Here is a 20,336-nt window from a genome sequence, read left to right on the forward strand (position 1 = left end):
TCAATCCTGTGGCCACGGATGTGGAGCACCCTTCATCTGCAGGCGTGGAGTAGTTCGTGAACTTAGGAGAAAGCAACGGCTAACAAACACTTGTATGTGGACTAGTATTTGTTTATTAAATTATTTTTTTACTTACTTATTTTGGGACTTTCGGGTCCGAATGCATTACAGAAAGGAGTGAAGTTACAAAATACCAACAACAGCACTTATGAAGGCGGCGACATTATTGATTACAGCAATAAAAGGAGGAATGTGGTTCCATTCATGGCTAATCAGGGAGATGAAGGAATCAACATACGCGCCAGTGCAAGACGTGGCAACACGCAGTTGCCACCGGTGGGGTTCCGCTCTTCACCGGTGGCAAGTAATCACTTCTACCACTTTCACTTCGCTTTTCCTTTCTACACTTACGTTGTATTAGAAACGAAAACAATATTTCGCCTGTGCTTTCACTGGTTTCGTTGTCTGTTGGCTTCAGGCGGTTGTACCAAACAAAAACTCAAATTCGTCCCCTTTTCTTGCCGCTCAGACACAGCCATACGGCTTAAGGGGACACTGAAAGAAAATAATGGCAAAGTTTAAACTGATAAAGCATTCTTTCAAAACAGTGCATATTTCCCTTTAATAGGTTGAACACTAAAAGAGAAAAATTAAGGGTACATTTACGTTTTTATGAATTTCGCGCCGAAACACTATGATACCCACGTAATTGGGACGTCATCGATTGTAATGTATTTTTTCGTGTTTTGCCCGTTGTGGCGAAATAAATCTTTTCCAAACTTGCAAAGTTCAGTGTTTGCGTATTTTACAATACAATGAAGTCTATCTTTGCCGATAAACGCTGAACTTGACCGGAGCAGATCCGTCAAAATTCATGACGTCACAGATGGATAAAATAAGAACTTTAAGGCAACGTCGCCATTTGTCTTTTTTTCGCTTGTCCTTCTTCTCTTCTCAGGTAAAAGTGTTTATTTTTATTCCAGAAGGATCACTTACAAATTGAGCATCGATTGTTTTTTGTTTTGTTTTTCTGTTTAGAATCTTTTTAAGCACTCCCAAAGCCTCTGCTTTATATATTAGCTCCCCAACGTAGTTTTCCCAAATCCAGAGCGTCGTGGTTATTTCCAATAATTACATGCTCAAGTTGACTTATTCGTCCTTACACTGTCAAATAAAAAAAGACAAACATTTCCAGAAACAAAGCACCATAATAATCTTTGCTAAGGAGATCCTTCATGCGTCGCCTAAATACGGCAAGGTATTTGGTGGACCTTAGTTGGCGGGTATTTGTTTCTTCTCGTGATTTGCATGCTCCTTAATTTGCTTAGCGCTCTGCATCAGCCTGTGGGGTTTTATTCAAAGACGGATGATTGCGTTGCGTAGCTAGGATAGTTTGTACAAGAAAAGATTAAATAACTGCTCACGAGCGGTTCCACGCAACCAAATTTCGTCCTGGAAAAGCAAATGAATAGCGCGTGAGCTGTGGCAATCTGAACGTGCCATCGCGAGGAGCATCTGAAAGTAAAACTTTCTAGGTTTTTGTGTAACTTCTCATCCTTCAAAAAACGAAACGGAAAGTATTTTTTAGAGCGGTTTAGTTTTGCTTGCCCATGAATCCCTTCAGTTACTCAATGACACAATGATTCGTATGAACTGGGTTTAGTGGTGAAGTAATGGGTACCGGTACGATTTCCATTCCGTTTCTACAACGTGCTGAAACATATGCTGAAAGGTATCTGGAAAATCTGCATGCGACAAGGACATGTAACGACAGCGTTGGCGAGGTATGTGGCAAAAATTAAATTATGAGATTTTACGGGCAAAACAACGATCAGATTATGAGGCACGCCGTAGCGGGGGACTCAGGAAATTTGGACTACCTCGGGTTCTTTGACGTGCCCCTAAATCTGAGCACCCGGGTGTTTTCCCATTTCGCCCCCTTCGAAATGCCGCCGCCACGGTCGGGATTCAGTCCCACGACATCGTGCTTAGTAATCCAACACCATAACAGTGGTCGAACAGCCATTTCAACTTTCGGCGCAGGTCTTGGCGCAGGCAAAAAAGCCGATTTGGCGCATAAGCAAGCACATTGGGCGCAGGATCCAATGCACGAGTGCTTAGCATATATCATGCAAATTTTAACTGATATCGACACGTGAACTCGTTTATCGTTTACGTGTGAGCGCTTTTACCGTCCACGAAAGGTTATCGCTCAGCGCAGGACGCGTGTAAATGTATCGGAAGTGTCTAGAAAGTTATCGATGCTTCTATCCGCTGTCTGTCGTCGCCGAAGGTTGTGTAATCTGATTGCATGTATGCACGACACGAATGGCGTAGAACTTTGTGGAGGGCAGGCGGGTCCCAGCGATTACTCTGGAACATTCGACGACTGATTTATAAAAGCCGATGCGCTTGACCCACTCATCAGATTTTCGACAATCGCCGACTGTGTTCGCCGCTCCCGCTGTGCTTTAAGTGTAGCCTGTTTTGTGGGCACAGGTTCGCCCAATAAAAGCTAGTTTTGTCTTTCACGGCGCAATCATCGACCTGATGTCAATAACGCTGTCGGAAGATTAAGCGATACCGCCGGGGAGCCTTCCTAGTCACCGCGGTTTGAGTGTGTTCGAAGATCAAGTGAGCATCCCGCCTCGCTCCAGCATTGTTATTTCGGTCGACACCGAAACACCTGCTGACGTAGAAGGCGTGATCGAAGGCGATCAACGTCTACTGCTCGATCACGAAATTTGCGTCGCAAGAGGAATCGCTCGACTGCACGGAGGAAACATGAAAGTGTGGCTGACAAACTTCAACCAGGAGTTCAAGCACATCAACAAGGGCACGACGATCGCACAGATAGAGGAAATTCTGGAAACCAGCAATGCGTTTGTCCTCTCGGATTCTGCCGCACCTACCCCGACGACTGTAGTTCTCGAACCAGACTTCAACATAAATCCAACCCTCCCCATGATTAAGCAACAACAGCTCAGAAGTTTACTTCGACGATACAAAGAGTGCTTCTCGACGTCATCAAGGATTCGACAAACGCCAGTCGCAAAGCATCGCACAATAACCGAAGAGTGTGCACGACCACTCCGCCAGAGCCCTTATCGAGTTTCTACGCGAGAACGTGAGGCTATAGGCACCAAGTAGATGAAATGCAGCGCGACGACATCATCCAACCGTCAAAAAGCCCGTGGGCATCTCCTGTTGACTTGGTGAAGAAAAAGGACAGAACCCTACCTTTCTGCGTCGATTATCGTCGTCTGAACAATATCACAAAGAAGGACGTATACCCCCTCCCAGGTATAGACGACACATTGGATCGGCTCTGCAACGCTAAATACTTCTCGTCGGTGGACCTCAATTCCGCCTACTGGCAAATAGAAGCTGATGAAAGATATCGCGAAAAGACCGCCTTCATCACCCTCTGACGGCCTTTACGAGTTCAAGGTTATGCCATTCGGACTGTGCTCGGCGCCTGCAACGTTCCAGCACGTGATGGACATGGTTTTAGCAGGATTGAAGTGGCAGACCTGTCTCGTATACTTGGATGTCATCGTCTTCGACGGAAATTTCGACGATCACCTTAGGCGGCTTGCAACAGTACTAGAGGCCATCAGGTCATCAGGGCTTACTCTGAAGCCGGAAAAGTGCCGCTTCGCTGAAGATGAGCTTCTGTTTCTATGCCACGTCATCAGCAAATCTGGAGTCCGCCCCGACCCGAAGTAGACAGCCGCCATCGCGAAGTTCCCGCAGCCCATCGACAAGAAGGCAGTGCGTAGATTCCTTGGCATCTGTGCCTACTACATGTGCTTTGTCAAGGACTTTTCATGCATCGCGAAGCCGCTAACACATCTAACCAAATATGATGTCGAGTTCAAGTGGGAAACGCCGCAGGCCGATGCATTTTAAGAACTCAAACGATGCATGCAGTCACCGCCGGTACTTGCACACTCCGACGAAGACGCCGATACCGAAATCCACACTGAGTCCAGTAGCCTAGGCCTCTGTGCTGTCCTAGTCCAGAGGAAAGATGGACTTGAACGGGTCATATCTTACGCTAGCCGTTCGCTGTCAAAAGCGAAAGGCAAATATTCTAGGTCTGAAAAGAAATGCCTCGCCATCATTTGGGCTACAGCAAAATTTCGCCCTTACCTATATGGCAGGCCATTAAAAGTCGTCAGCGACCATCACGCGTTGTGTTGGCTAGCTAACTTAAAGGACCCTTCAAGAAGGCTGGCGCGGTGGAGCCTCAGACTGCAAGAATACGACGTCACAGTAATCTACAAGTCCGGACGAAAACACTCTGACGCCGACTGCCTATCACGCGCCCCCATCGATCACCCGCCGCAAGACTACGAGGACGACGACGCCTTCATCGGAATAAGCGTGGAGGACTTCACTAAACAGCAACGAACAGACCTGGAGCTAAAAGGCCTCGTCGAGTATTTGGTAGGGGACACTGACATTGTCCCTAGGGCATTTAAGCGCGGATTATCTTCGTTCACGCAACAAAACAACCTGCTTGTGTAGAAGAACTTCTCGCCAGTCCGCGCCAGCTACCTTCTTGTTGTTCCGTCAGCGCTGCGTCCAGAAGTACTCCATGCCCTAAATGACGATCCGCCCGCTGGGCACCTCGGTTTCACGTGGACGCTATCGAGGATACAAGAAAGGTATTACTGGCCGCGCCTAACTGCCGATGTCGCCCGTTACGTCAAGACACTTTCCGCGACGCAAGACACCACCGACAAGGCCAGCGGGATTACTACAGCCGATCAAGCCTCCTTACCGACCTTTTCAGCAGATCGGGATGGACTTGCTGGGACCGTTTCCGACATCAACTTCCGGAAATAAGTGGATCGTCGTGACGACGGACCATCTCACTCGCTTCGCTGAAACTAAAGCTCTACCGAAAGGCAGCGCAGCCGAAGTGGCGAAACTTTTAGTCGAGAATATCCTGCTACGACATGGTGCTCCAGACGTCCTCATCACCGACAGAGGAACGGCTTTTACAGCAGAGATTCTGCAATACAGCCAGACAAGCCACAGGAGGAGAACTGCCTACCACCCGCAGACAAATGTTTTCACGGAGCGCCTGAACAAGACCCTTGCCGACATGCTAGCAATGTGTACGTCGGCGTCGAGCACAACACGTGGGATGCCGTCCTGCCGTGCGTAACCTTCGCTTACAACACGGCGGTGCAAGAAACAACACAGATCGCGCCGTTCAAGGTGGTTTACAGCAGTAACCCGACGACGACTCTCGACGCCATGCTGCCGCACGTGACCGACGAAGACAAATCTTGACGTCGCTACCTATCTCCAGCGCGCCGAAGAAGCCTGACAGCTCGCCTGCTTGCGGATCAAGAACTAGTAGCGTACCGACAGCCGACACTACAACGTCCGACGACGCTACGGCCAGTACCAATCTGTCGACCGTGTTTGGGTTTGGACCCCAATACGTCGACGAGGACTCAGTGAGAAACTATTGCGACGCTATTTCGGACCCTACAAAGTCACCCGACGTGTTAGCGAACTGGACTATGAGGTCGTGCCAGACGGCATTTTGCATTCACAGCGGCGCCACTCACTACCTGAAGTAGTTCATGTTGTGCCTCTTAAAGGGACCCTGAAACGCTTTTGACGATTTTCTACAAACGTACCGAGTCGTTAGAGTAGGTTCTTCTGATCATTAATTGACACATCTAAGTGCCCCGCGTAAAGCGTGTAATTTATTATAAGGTTTTAAAAATGCACATCGCTGCCGATCGCAGCACACTGCTCGGCTGAATTTTAAGCCGCCCCTACCCATATGACCGAAATCACCCATACGACGTCAGTGGGGCGAGCTATCCGATTGGCTGACCATGGCTCGTGATCGATAATTTTTCACACTTCATAGTAAACGAATGATCTTCGTCATAGTTGGAATGTTAGTTAATTTGCTTTTATGAAAAGAAAGTAACATAAAAAGAATGCACAAGAACAATTTTGCAGTACACTAAAGCAGTTCCGGCACACAAGTGTCCTCTGCTTGTGTTACAACGTACTCCATTTTGACGAGAGCTCCGCGGTCAGAGTCGGTCTCAGTCTTTTCGCGAGCACTATGATTCCACTTTGTTGACTGCAAACCTAGCGACTGGCAATATGTCAAGCTGCGACATCGTGTCCCTCTTCAAGGCAGCGTACGAGCGAACTGGCTGCTGCGTATCGGACTGCCGCTATCCGATCGGCACCAGGATTTACGCGTTTGTGGCCGTCACTTTACACAGGAAGATTTACGAACGCAATAGCGTTTCGCGAGTCCGGTATTAGGGCAAGCGCAAGGGGACAGAGTTTGGCCGCTTGACTGTGCCGTAAAGATGAGCTGAAGGGCAAATGTGAATGGTCTGCATGGTGCAGCCACCTGGTGGCATAGAGCTCAACCATACGCAGTAGCAGCAACGAAGTGTATTCTTCTTTGCTGCTGATGTATATTTTTCGCATGAGTGTAATCATCAACACATTGTTTTTATAAATGTTTAAAATGTTTTACACTTGGTTGGAGCAATATTAGCGCTTTGTTTGTCTGGTTAAGCGCTGCACCAACAAGTGTATGGACCGTGCAGACCGATCAGGCTGCTCACGTACGTCTACGCTAAAGTTCCTTCATCAGCTTGAGTTTATGCCTCCAGTCATGTCGATATGACCAGCTTGCCTGTGGTTACCGGAATACAAGACACGTTCGGCGCTACGATAGAATGCTCGCAACGCACGCTGCTTCGATAGCTCTCGCTTGGGGTCGACGGCGAAGCGGCTAGCGGAGAGATCTCGCGCGGGCGGGGGCGGGCTCCAAAACAACCGGAAGTGGACGATGTGACGTCGCATCGTGACGCAGAACCAGTGAAGGCGGAGCTTAGCCCCGCTCGCTCGGCGAACGAGTTGAGGAGGAAAAGCATGGCTAGGGAGGAGGGTAACTTCTAATCGCTTGTACCTCCATTATTACGTAACGATTCACTTAAATTGTGGTGCGAATGTTCTACTTAAGCCGTACCCTACGCGTCTACAAAATTTGTCCGAACCGTTTCAGGGGCCCTTTAAGCCGTTTCACCAGCGCTAATAAATTTTGGGGATGTCGCATAGCAGAACTTCTGATTCTATTTTTTGGGGCTGTGTCACCTTGGACTTTGTTTCTTTGTTGTTACTTTGTTTAAGAAGGGTCCTTTTGTGTTTCAATATTGAGAAAGAAGCTATGGCCGTGGTCTTTGGCTGCGAAAGATTTAATCATTTTGTCTATGTTAGCCAATTTACTGCTGAAACAGACCACCGCGCTTTGATCGCTATCTCGCAGAAGGCGATTGGTGACATGCCTCTGAGGTTGCAAAGATTTTTTCTGAAATTGCTGCATTATGACGTTCAATTAAAATTTGTTCCAGGTAAGCAGCTCCTCCTGGCTGACATGCTGTCCAGTGCCACAACCAAGACAACGGCCTGCGACCTCGACAGCAACGATGTAGAGGTGCACGCCGTGAGTACGGTTTCCTCACTTGTTAGTGAGCACACATGGAGGTGGCTGGCTGCGGAAACGGCGCGTGACGAACAGCTACGAAACGTGCTGCGAGATCTAGAAGCTGGAAAGTGCTTGGAGGGGCTGTGGAAACTATCGAAAGCGAGTTATCACACGTGAAAGGAGTGTTGATCAAAGACTGCAAAGTAGTTATTCCGGCTAGCATGCAAAGAGAGACACTGCAAAGAATTCACCAAGGGCACTTGGGAGCCAACAAGAGCAAAACCAGGGCAAGACAGTTAGCTTTTTGTCCAGGAATGAACTCGGACATAAAATCGTTCCTCCAGACATGTTCTATCTGCAAAAAATATGGATATAGCCAACCTCAAGAGCCTCTACTGATGCCCCCTGTGCCGGACCAACCGTGGTACCGTGTTGCCATTGATATTTGTAAATACGGTGGAAGGTCGTGCCTGTGCGTTTACGACGCCCTGTCCAACTTTCCCGAAGTGTAACTGCTCAAAGGCACCACGGCCAAAACAGTGATTGACGCAACAAGCTCGATCTTTGCTAGACATGGCATTCCCATAGAAGTTTGTTCTCACATTGGCCCTCAATTTTCATGTCGCGAATTCGCGTTGTTCTCACAATTGTACGACTTTAGGCATGTCACGTCTAGCCCGGCATACCCACGTTCTAATGGGTTGGCAGAAAAAGGCGTTCAGATAACTAAGCGTATCCTCAAGAAAACGACTGAAGCGAAACAAAATTTTTGGTTGGAACTGCTCGCTTTCAGGACCACTAATCCCGAGTGTGCTGCATCACCCGCTGAGCTGCTGATGGGACGAAGTCTCCGCACAACATACCCGACGTTCAAGGCAACCCCAGTCACGAGGTGATCCGGCGCCTTCAGACAGACCACTCTAGGGGATCAATGGCACGCCTGAGCCCTGGAGATACGGTCAGGATCAAGAAAGGGGCATGGGACACGAAAGCGAAGGTTCTCAAGCCTGCTGGTTACGCGAGGTCGTATACAGTCGTCACAGAAGACGGCACGGTGTTGAGGCGCAACCGGCAGCACTTGCTACTGACCCGGGAGCCCTTCCGACGCAGCGTAAAGGAAGACGACGACGATGACTTCGAAGGAAACTCGGGCCAAAGAAATGGGTCGGCACCTAGCTACACAGAATGTACAGCCCCGTCTATTCCCTCTGAGCCCTGTGCCCCAATAAGTGTCTCGTCCACACCAGCCCCACTTAGGTCGCTCAGACAACGTCGACCGCCTCAACGTCTGGCCTACGACCAGAACTTCGCGCAAATGCTTTGAAATAAAGTGCCTGACAATTTTCATTAATGTTCTTTTGCCATTTCTTGTTTTGTTTTTCGAACAAAGGAAGATGTATCGTATCTATGGCGCCGAGCGCCACACGTGTTCCGCGCAAGCTCATCGTATGTCAAAACGCATGCACCATGTGCATGCTGTGAAAACAACTTATCTGTTCTTGATAAAAGGACACACCCCTTTCTGAATCCTATATATGTACACATGTGCAATAAATCGGGGTTCTTTCCCGCACTGCTCCGGCCCAGCATGTTTGGCTTCCTAGACGCCACGATACAATGAGCTACCCTTTGAGTTATCATAAATTGTTCCTTTCCTGATTTCGTTTTTTCCTCTTAAGTAGTTACTCATGGCAGGTTTCTTTTCCATTGCCGCCACCCATGACATTATTTCAGCCTCTGATTTTCCACTTGACCTCATTTGTTGCTGCGTTGCCCACCCTACAGGCCCCATACTTGCTGGTAAGCTTCCTAGTTCTTTTCCTCCACTGTGAATCAATGTTTTTCCTGTACAGATACCTGAACACTCTCCCAGCCCATTTACTTCCATATTCCTCAGACGTTCTCCATACCGAATTTTACTGCGAGCTTCCCTCACTTCAAAACTACTCCAGCCCATATCACCCTGCACAGCTCCATTTGTAGTCTTCCCGTGAGCGCCCAATGCGAGGCGACCCACTGACCTTTAGTTCCCATCGAGTCCTATTTGTAACTCTGATTTAAAGCAAACAACCGCATTTCCAAAGTAAGTCCTGGAACCATTACTCCTTTCCACATACCTCGGAAGACTTCGTACCTATTGTTTCCCCATAGCGCTCTGTGCTTCATTATGGCTGCACTTCTCTTCCCCTTAACTGTTATTGTTTTTTCCTGTGTTTCCATATATCTATTGCCTTCGTTTATCCATATACCAAGGTATATATATTCTGTTGCCCGAGGTATTTTCTGGCCCTGTATCTCCACTGTCTGTTCACTGTTTTCGTTGAATACCATAACACCTGATTTTCTAACACTAAATTTCAAACCTAAGTTGTTGCCTTCCTGTCCACAGATATTAGCCAGACATTTCAAATCACTTTGCTTGTTAGCTAGCAACACAATGTCGTCCGCATAAAATAAACCTGGGAGCTGCTGCTTTATTGCTGTACCCGCTTGCTTGTATGAGAGATTAAACCCGATATTACTGCTATCTAGCGCCCTCTCCATACTCATTATGTACATCATAAGCAGCAGCGGGGAAAAAGGGCACCCCTGCCTCAGTCGCTTGTTGATACGAACTTTCTCCTCGCTCCCCATCCCTTCCCATTCAACGTAAACGGTATTTTCGAGGTAAATCTCTCTCAAAAGCTGTAGACAATCGTGATCTAAGCCTTCCCCTTCCAGAATATCCCACAAAATGTTGCGGTCTAAGTTGTCATAGGCTCCTGTAATGTCTAAAAAGGCCACATATAACTGTCTGCTTTCCACTTTTGATATTTCAATACACTGAGTAAGAACAAATAAGTTGCCATCTAAACGCCTACCTATTCTGAAGCCATCTTGAAGTTCTCCCAAAATGCCATTATTCTCTTCCCATGCTAGAAGCTTTAACTTGATTGCCTGCATTGGAACCCTGTATATTAGCGATGTAATTGTCAACGGTCTATAAGAGTGAATTCTATCTTTCTCCCCCTTACCTTTATAAATTAAATTCCTCCTACTTTGTCGCCAACTATCTGGTATTCGTCTGTCTTTCACAGTTTTTATGCGAAGCATATTACGAGAGCTCAACCCAGCTCCTCAGGCGCGGCGGTGTCGCCTTGAAACCACGTGACACCGTGACGTCACGACAGAGGAGAAGTGGCTTTGGCTCAACTCTTGCAAGACGGGCTGGGTGGGAATCGAACCAGGGTCTCCGGAGTGTGGGACGGAGACGCTACCACTGAGCCACGAGTACGATGCTTCAAAGCGGTACAAAAGCGCCTCTAGTGAATGCGGTGTTGCCTTAGAAACGAGCTGTTTCTAAGGCGTGCGTCTCTTGCTCAGGTGCACATTTCGTTGCCGCGCCGAACGCTGCTTTGCTCGACGCTCACCGCGTCCAATGCGGGGCGCGTAGTCGCTGCCCTGTAGCCCATTGTCTTACACCCCTTGGCGGGTCGACGGGAACGCTGTCGCGTTCCACTCTTGAAGGCGAAGCAGTAATGCATGAGTTGTTCGTCTAGCCGAACCAAATATAGCCAATGAACAGCAGTTCACCAGGCTAAACAGTGGTTCAACAACTAAAATAAAGGCTAGTATGCTTCGCATCCTGGGCTTAACCTTACCTAAGCCACAGCCATTTTTTTCCACTGCTTTCACCAGAGCTTCCTTGCTTTTTGGTTCTAGTTAAATAATCAGCCTAACGCGAACCTCGTCTAACCCTGTGGCTGTGCGCTAAGGAATGTTCTCTTCCGTTTTCTTCCAGTTTAAATTTGTCAGCACCAGCTCCTTTTCTACTTGGGTCTCTTTTATGCTCTTTTTTTCTTCAAATACAACCTCGTCATTGCCTTCGAAAGATTCGGCTGTTATTTTTCGGATGTAATTAATTGCCGCTTCTCCTTCCAATCTGTTTTCATCTTCGTCCAGGATATGTTGTTGTATTGTTGCTGACTGCCTGCCTAATAAGTTTATGTGGTTCCAAAATATTCTAGGTGCGGCATTCTTTTCATCACGTATTTCTGACAACCAACGTTCACATTTACCTTTTAATTTTGCTTGCACCAGTATTTGAACCATAGATTTTTCTCCCGATATATTTCCTATTTACTGGTTACATCATACTGCGGCAACTGCGCCTTCTCTGCCTGCCTGTGCTCTCGAGATGCTTTCTGTCATTCGGCGATGGCTTCTCGTGTCTCCCTGTTCCACCAGCTTTTCGGTTTCTTTCTTCCTTTTCAGCGAACATTTGGTTTTTCTTTCCGTATTTTTGTCGTTATTACATTTAGAAGCTCACCATATTCCTACTCTTTACTTGGACATTTGTCAAGTTCTTCCTCGACTCTAGTGACTATAATTGCTATTTGTTCAGTGTTCAAATTTGGACTGGCCATTTTCCACTCCTTGCTCTCTTTCCCAACTACATATCCTATTTTCAAAATTATGCGTTTATGGTCACTCTCTATGCTGCTATGCCCTTCCTCATCAATGACCATTTCTCTCAACTTATCATGAATTCATTCCGTCATCAGACAGTAATCAATGGTCGATTACTGGTTTCCCACGTCCCACGTGATTTGCTCTTCACACTTAGGCCCTGTGTTCATGATAACGAGATTATGTTGCTCATAAAGGTCTAGCATTGACTTCCCGTTGTTGTCGGTATTGCCATCTAGATCCTGTATGTGGGCATTCAGCGCATTCAATTTCAGCGCCATTCCCGAAGCCCTTAATATCAGCGCTTATGCATTCCTTTATTCTTCTCTGTGCAATTATTTCTGGTCCACAAATACGTAACGCCCAGCCAAGTTCTTTCCCACTCATTATACCAGATAACCAAAGATGCTCTTGACATTTTGAGTTTACTCTTTTCTATTTGGATCCCTGATGGATAAGCCTTCCGACTCCCCCTCCCTTTCTTTCCGACTTAGTTCTGTTGCACCCTTCCCAACCATAATTCTGATAACTGGCGGCTCTTCCGATTCTCTAAGGCGCGTTTCTGTGACCGCATACGCCCCAATTTGTTCTCTATTTAACTGCTCCTCAATCTCTGCCCACTTTCCCTTTCTTCTGCCGTCCTGCACGTTTATGTAGCTTATTGCATGGTGAGCTCTCTTTCTTGCTTTGCTCCTTTTTCTGTTATCGACGGCGATGCTCTTCTGAGGCTCCCCTGGGGACCTTCTTCATTACTATCTACTCTGGCCTCCTGAGCGCCGGCGGGACCCCTAAAAAAGCAACCAAGTCACCAAGTCACCACCCACCAAGTCACCACCAAGTCACCACCAAGTCAGCGACCACCACCAAGTCACCAAGTCACCAAGCGACCACCAAGTCACCAGCCCACTTCTCGTGCTAACCTGTAATTCAAGTGGATCTCGTCTCGTTTAAAACCACCACAACTTCTCACTTCCCTGTTTACTTCGACAGCCTCGAAGCCTTTCTCTCGGCTCATTTTCCATATTGCCTCATTAGCAGCCACTACGGCTTTTTGTACGTGACTGTCACGCACAGGCACCTCCGGCACCGTGCACACCACGATCTGCACCTGAGGGGATAGCTCAGGCAAGTCGTCCACCCCATTCGCCAAGCGCTGGGCTAGTCCAGTCCCTTTCCTGTTTAGGACGTCATTTAGCCCAGCTGCTACTGTGACAAGGTTGCGCACGTGGGCATTTTCCGTTAGCTTTTCTTTTGCTCACTCCATGACAGAACCCAGTGTCTGCCCTGGAAATGTCCCTACCGCCACTCTTTTATCGCCTTTCACTCTCTCCACAATTGCTTATGAGCACCCAGCCAGGTTTGAGTCACCGTCGATAATCACTCTTTCACTCCCTTCTACCTCTCCCTGATTCCCTTTGTGCTTTTCCGCGTGACTTGGACTCAACAATGGGCATTGTCCCATGGGTTCCTCCTTTTACCTTTTACCGCTCTTTCGAGCTAACCCTTCATCACGCTGCATGAATTCCACGTACTTTGCTGTCACGCACATTCTCGTTCACAATGGCGGCACTGTTCAGCTTTTCCGCGGGTACTTCAAGTCTCTTTTCAACTACCTTCCGTGCATCACGCTCCCCGTTTAGCTCATTTTTGAGCTCTTGCACCTGTTTGAGAAGCTCTTCCTGGAAAGACTCCATTTTCGGTAGCCTAGTATCGACATCACATTGTGGGCCGGTTGATTCGATGCCTTCTCCATTCTCATCCCTCTCCTCATCTGCCTTGAGGGACCCCCTGCGCACTGCCTGCTTTGCCGTCTTTCTCGCCATGTATTGCGTGGCTTTATGGAAATAGTATAATGCTATAATAATGCTACTACTGATTCAACTACTATAATGCTATATCAATGCAGAGCACGTGCCTTTTAGCAAAAACCGATACGCACAGGATCCAAATCCTCAAAATGTCGCAAAGCAACTCTCACCACTGTTTCAAAAGCAATCAATGCCGCGGAGACCGAAGGTATGACACGCTCTCACTTTCTTACCAAAACACGCACAGTAAGACCACTAATAGCCACTAGTATTGCCACTTCCAAGCTACCATTTAAAGACTACAAACACTCAACTTCCCATCCGGCTGCACGTGTTGAAGCACGTGGCGCGCAAGGTCGCTCTAACCATCCTGCAAAACCAAATGTACACGAGGCCCACCCGCGCACCCGAAATACGAGACAAAAATGGAAATAAAATTAAAACAACCTAATTACTACTTAAAGGCGAAAAATCAGCAAATAAAAAACAGAAGCAAGCTCAAAGCATGCACAAACACTTATGATTTCGTCGCCGCCACGGAGCCCCGAAAAGCACGTCGATTCGCCACAAAATCCAAACCGATTCGAACCGAATTGGATGGATGGATGGATGGATGTTATGAGCGTCCCCTTTGGAACGGGGCGGTGGGTTGCGCCACCAAGCTCTTGCTACTATACTGCCTAATATTCTACCTGGGTTAAACAATGAAAAAAACAAAAAAACACTATGAACTACCACGTCCAAATTTTCTTATCCCCTATTGCGAACTGTGCTTTTGTACGTCTCCGTCTTTTGTCGTTTCCCTACTTTTCTTCCACCAATCCTCCAGTCGCCTCTTACTAATGTCTATTGCGGACATGTTTGCTTTACCACTGCTCCCTCTGAACCCAAGGGCTTCAAGGAGGCCAGTGGTGCCTACATCGACCGCTGGGTAGACGTCTTCACATTCTAATAAAACATGCTCCGTAGTTTCCCTAGCTTTACCACAGCAAGCACATGCTTCTTCTTCCTTCTTATATCTCGCTTTATAGGTGCGTGTTCTAAGGCATCCTGATCTCGCTTCGAAAAGTAATGAGCTTCCCTTTGAGTTATCATAAATGGTTTCTTTCCTGATTTCGTTTTTTCCTCTAAAGTAGTTACTCAAGGCAGGTTTCTTTTCCATTGCCGCCACCCATGAGATTAATTCAGCTTCTCTAACTTTCCGCTTGAATTGAGGCGCTAGGCGAGCGCCATCTGGTGGTGCTGTAAGGAACCCAGCGGGTCACTTGGCGCGCACCTCCCGCTGATTGGTTCAGTTTTTTGCCCACGAACACGTCATATGCGTTGGGACGTAGAGGTGTACACCTTCGCTATAAAAAAAATAGTGCCATAAAGTATCCTGTCAAAACTTTATTTCGTTCATTTAATGATGATACGTTCATTATCAGAAGAGAAAATCGAGGTCAAAGTATCCTTTACTGAACTTCGCGCCTTATCGTTGCTGCCAATATGTCAGTGTGACATCACGGATTTCAAAGCGCTGTTTTCTCTTTTATCTGTACATGTCGCTCAGTAAAAATTTCTGCAGTACGCTAGGTTCCACCTGTGTCGGTTTGAAAGTACCAATTTGAAGCTTGACAAGACACCGGGCCCAGTCACGGCGACCAGACGGCGACCAGACGCAGTCAGAATCCATGACGTTAGAGTAACCTGATGCGTAAACTTCAAGATGGCGCCAACAACACTCTCGTTTGTGCATCTTTTCTTGCTCGCCATGCCTCCTCCGACGCGAAGGGTTAGTTTTTGGTATTGTAGATAGGTAATTTAGAAATCGACCTAGAATATATTTTATCTTTGGTGTCCCCTTAAGGTGTTCAACTGCGACAACATGGTTCGAGCTGGTGCCCTGGGGTCGTTTGAGATACTTTCGAAAGCATGCGTTGGTCAGTATTCTGTTTTCCAAGGCAGATGCCCTAAAAGCGCCAAGAAAGCCAGGAATGTGGAAGGAGAGAAACACAAGAAAAAAACTACTTTTGCCAAGTGCAATTAGCCCATGGACAGTAGTGCACAAATGCTTCAGGTCGTATAATTATTAGAGGAAGCTTGAATTACAACTATTAGTGGATATTTGCCCTGAATATCTCACAACGTGGTTATTTCCCTTACATTTATTTTCTATTGCGAGTACATCCTATGATGCATAAGTCGTAGTATTTTCTTTGATGACGTGTGTGCTCGTGTGATCGACAAGTAAGCGGACTCTTTCAAATACCCTAATATAATGTACATGTGACCTTCTCAGTACAATGTATTTGTTTCAAATTCAAATATTATATCTGTTGTAACTTATTTCAGCAGGCTAAATTCTAAGGCTCTAAAGTTCGGGTGCAGGGAAGGTATACGTTAAATATGATAAGCGCTACATTTGACTGGTTTCTATGTAGCCCTCGTTTGCCGACTACAATAGTCGAGGCGTTTCTGAATTACGATGACAGAAACATGAAGAGTCGATGTTTTCATCTGTTCTCTTATTTTTACCAAATTTAAAACCACATCTCAGAGCTTAACACAAAAAAGCTATACTCCAAACAATCAACGATATTTCTGTCTTCTTTGTTTCTCGTAGATGCAGCAAGTTTAACTCAAAGCTCTGCTTCATTGGAGCAGTATTCAAACAAGAAAATAATAATTGCAGTTTCTTCTTGAAACGTGTTACCTTGACATCCGTGTGTTTCGATAGTCAAAAATGCCTTTTGCCTTAGACTGGCATTCTCCCCCACGAAAACAAAAACAATTAACGCACCCCTAAGAAGTTTCCGAACGCCACCGCTAATGCTAAAGTCAACAGGGGCTTCTTTTTTTCTTTTCTAATAAACACGTTAAAAATAAAATCAAAGCTAGCACCGTCTAACATTGCGTCAGGAAGAAGGGCAGGTACGATGTCGCGATTCATTTCGTCCTATATTGCTTTCTTATCGGTCTTGTCACTACAACCGCTCATGATTGGTCGATCCTACTGATAAAGTAGGCGAAGCGCTCTTCGGACAACCGGCGAAGCGCGATAAAGAAACGAATCGGAATAGAATCTTACATTATCCTGGCCCAGAATAGCGATATATGTTTATCGCTTCTTCTTATCGAGTGTGTGTACTTATAGGACGGCGCGCGAGTCAACCGGAGATGACTACCTGTACAGCGCGACGGCCATGCCAGCTTTGGCGCAAATACCGACAGGCGCGTTTGCCGCGCATTCCAAACTCAGTCACGACGTGGCAAAAAAAAACTTGCCGACCGCAACTCAGACGAACACGGAGACGTTTAAGAAGCGTACTCGCAGGCCTGCAGAGCCGTGTCTGACGTGACTGGGGCGATTTACGCCCTTGTTGTGGCTGACTGGCAGGCCCCACGTACGAACTCTAGCCTAAACTAACATAACCTAACTATAACTAACCTCACAAAACATAGCTAACCTAACATAACCTAGCCATAACTAAGATAGCCTAAAGCTCTCGCACTCCGGTCATCAGTGCCGCTAACGGCTAGGCCGTCGCGTTGCGCAAATAGTAATTTCCGGTTATCCCGCACAAGTTGCACAGGTTGACGTACCCCCGTATTCACAAAGGAGCCTCAACTCAAAATATCTGCCGCCCCTACACCTAATTAAGCACAGCGCCGCTTCTCGACTATGAAAGACGCAACGCTTCTCAAGAATTGCTGCGTTGCGTCACTATAACGTAATGACCGCTTCTGTCGGGAGGCGGCACTGCCAACAGTTTTTTTCTATGGACTGTTGAGCGGAGGAAGCTTCGAGAGTACGAGGGAAAGTGTTTGTCCTTCGCGAAATCCATGTATGTGGACGCGCTGGCGGTACGAAAAGTTGTGCGCGTACCGGAACTCCAGGGTTCTTGTGTCCCGTATCACTGGCGGCATTGCAGTACGTGATGAGGGGTGGGCCCTGTACTGTTGGTTCGCGGCAGTCCCACGACCGAGGCTCATGATGGTGCCCTGGGTGCGGCGCACTCTCCCTCGATCTTCCTCCAGCAGCCGCCGTTTCCTTCCCGCAGCTGCTCGTGGTTGACGGGTACGAGAAGTGCGCTAAGAACGCGTCAGGGTACAGGGTCGTCGACGTCGAGGACATCAGGTCTGACGGACGTGTGCGAGCTTCCGCGAGGTTCCTGCGCCCCTAGTTAGGGAATACAATGTTGGAAAGGCGTATGTCGATGGCGGGAATTCAACAGACGATTCGAGCAAGGCTGTACGTATAGATGCAGATCCTTGGGAAATACTGGCACTATAGCTACGTTGTTTCGCACGGGAGCACAGTTCTTCTTCTTGTCCTCTGAACTTCAGACCCATACCCATTATGGTTGATGGCTAAGCCTCACGTACATAATTTCTGATGAATACAGGAATGAATTTTCACTACTAATTTTTCCAAAAACGGATGAGCACACTTTGTACACAAACCAGAAATAAACTGAGCGACTTGTGTTTTTTTTTCTTTATTTCTTGTCGGAACGCGTGATTTAGAACAATGATGATGTCATTGAGAGCAATGTCAGATAGATTCTATGGAATACCATTCAGGAACCAAAGCAAAGCCCTACATTCGACCTCGCTATATAAATCTTAAGAGGAAAGGAAGAGACAGCTGGCGAGTAAATACTAAAGACAGGTAATGCGACGAAGAGGGAAAAAAGTTGTAATGTTGTAATGCAGGATTTTAGAACGTGTTCTTTAAGGTTGTTGATATTTTTGCGTCTTTGTATCTTTCGTGTGAGTTCTATCAAATATACTGCTTTTTAATAATCGTGTGACTCTTGTGAACATCTTTAGGTTCATATTATTCGCTCGCTCTTGGCCTCGTCCGCGAACGATGGTGGTGCTTCTGCGACACAAGCTGGGTGGCTCGCCTTTTCATTTCATTTTCCTTGAAGACCCTGCGGGGGCGGGGTACGCGTTACTGTATTACAGAACCGGTGTTACAGAAATATATCGTAGTTATGGTTGGTCTCTCTTTCATAGGAATCGGTAGAAGGTGAAAACGAAGCGTGCCTGCACAGAAGCTCTTGCACACGTGCTTCGAAAACTCACGGTCCGCAGCAGCGTATGGCGCATGTATTGCGGGTCAGCGACCGTGTTTCAGGTTTGATTGGCGCGCGGCGTCCTGTTAGCGAGCGACGTCCTGCTTCCGAGTGGCTTCGGTGAAGGCACGACTATGTTGAACCGGCTCCGTAGTGTCTTGGGCAGCCATTTGATTTGCGATGCGCTAAGCTTCAGGAAGCTTCGGGCGGATGGCTGTTATGAGCGTCCGCTTTGGAACTTTGGCGGTGGGTTCCGCCACCAAGCTCTTGCTGTTATATCTTAATGGCCAACCTAGGTTAAAAAGAAAAAAAAAGAAAAAGAAAAACCACCATGAATTCCCATAACCAAATCTTGTGACTCCCTATCGCTAACTTTGTTTTTGTACGTCTCCGTTTTTTGTCGTTTCCCTACTTTTCTTCCACTAATTTTCCAATCGCCTCTTACTAATCTCTATTGCGGACATGTTTACTTTCCCCCCTGCTCTCGCTGAACCCAAGGGCTTCAAGGAGGCCAGTGGTGCCTAAATCTCCAAACAGCGCCTTTAGCGGCCGCTCCTGCAAAAATGCGCGTTTTCTGTTGGAAAGCGTTATTTTTCGAGAATAGCTAAGTATAGAGGCAAGTTTTCAAAAACGCGTCAAGGAGTTAGATTCTACGCCCCTGGACAAACATATCATACAAGTGTACCAATATTTACGGTCAAAAACTCGTTCCAAATCGATTACGAAGCTCGGGAGCCTTTGGAAACGTTCAAATTTTTGACGCCTTTTTGGTCGGTAAAAAGCGCTTTGTGATGAAACTACTGCATCAATTGTTACATTCAAGTGTATTTATTGAATTCAGTGACTTAGCTTTCAGCGGGTCGCAGCAGCAGCTCTTCAAATGGCAGAAAGAGCTCTCACAAAATGTCAATTACCATAACAAGGCCGCCGAATTCCGCGTGGTAGGTATACAAGTTCTTTCTGCGTCGTCTGCTGCACTTCGAAGCAATAGCCTAGCGTTCCAAACGAGCATAGATCAAAATCACCTATATCGCGATCGTGAGTTCGCTGGTTCGAGTCCCGCTGCGCCTGGCGTTTGCACAGTGAAGCTGCATATGGGTAATTTCCAGCGGATCGATATCCCTAGACCAAGAACGTGGGCCGATCCCGAAGATAGTGCAATACCGGGCTGATTCGCGGCGTAGGTGGAGCAGGCATCAAGCACTCCGACAACTTGCAAAAACAAGCTTAATAACTTGGGTCCGAATACAACTCGTATCAGATATCAAGCCGATAAAAACAGATACTGCACCTCGACCCGCGTCCACCATGTCTACCTTCGCACCAGCCTCTCTCTGTCGGCGTTCCAAGCGCCTGCAGATCTCCTTTTCTTTCCTTCCGGTCTCCCCGGGTGGCGGTCCCGTCGAAATTTCACGCGTGTCTAGTTTCCTCCAGCTCCTCGGGGCGTTGGTCCCGTCGTCCGTGCGAATAAATAAATGTGACCAAATGTATATATAAATATAACAGAAATGAGGGAGCTTGTGGGGA

At 47.2% G+C, this 20,336-nt stretch overlaps 1 protein-coding gene and 1 non-coding gene across 9 annotated transcripts in view; both read right to left on the minus strand.

Annotated features, from left to right (window-relative positions):
- Positions 1-18,057, minus strand: part of LOC135904991 (uncharacterized) — a 50,852-nt gene extending 32,795 nt beyond the window's left edge. For all 8 annotated transcript variants that reach the window (XR_011515364.1, XR_010565283.1, XR_011515362.1 and 5 more), the window contains exon 1: positions 17,615-18,057. Coding sequence is in view for 2 of the 8 variants with exons in the window: in XM_065435989.1 (XP_065292061.1) it covers positions 17,615-17,863 (249 nt within the window). In the remaining 6 variants the exon portion in view is untranslated. The remainder of the gene's footprint in view (positions 1-17,614) is intronic.
- Positions 18,058-19,939: 1,882 nt separating this feature from the next.
- On the minus strand, positions 19,940-20,123 carry LOC135905054 (U2 spliceosomal RNA). The gene has a single exon (XR_010565308.1). It is a non-coding gene; the product is annotated as a U2 spliceosomal RNA (small nuclear RNA).
- Between the last annotated feature and the right edge of the window lie 213 nt (positions 20,124-20,336).

Source organism: Dermacentor albipictus, chromosome 6 (assembly GCF_038994185.2).
Source record: "Dermacentor albipictus isolate Rhodes 1998 colony chromosome 6, USDA_Dalb.pri_finalv2, whole genome shotgun sequence".
NCBI classification, from domain to species: domain Eukaryota; kingdom Metazoa; phylum Arthropoda; class Arachnida; order Ixodida; family Ixodidae; genus Dermacentor; species Dermacentor albipictus.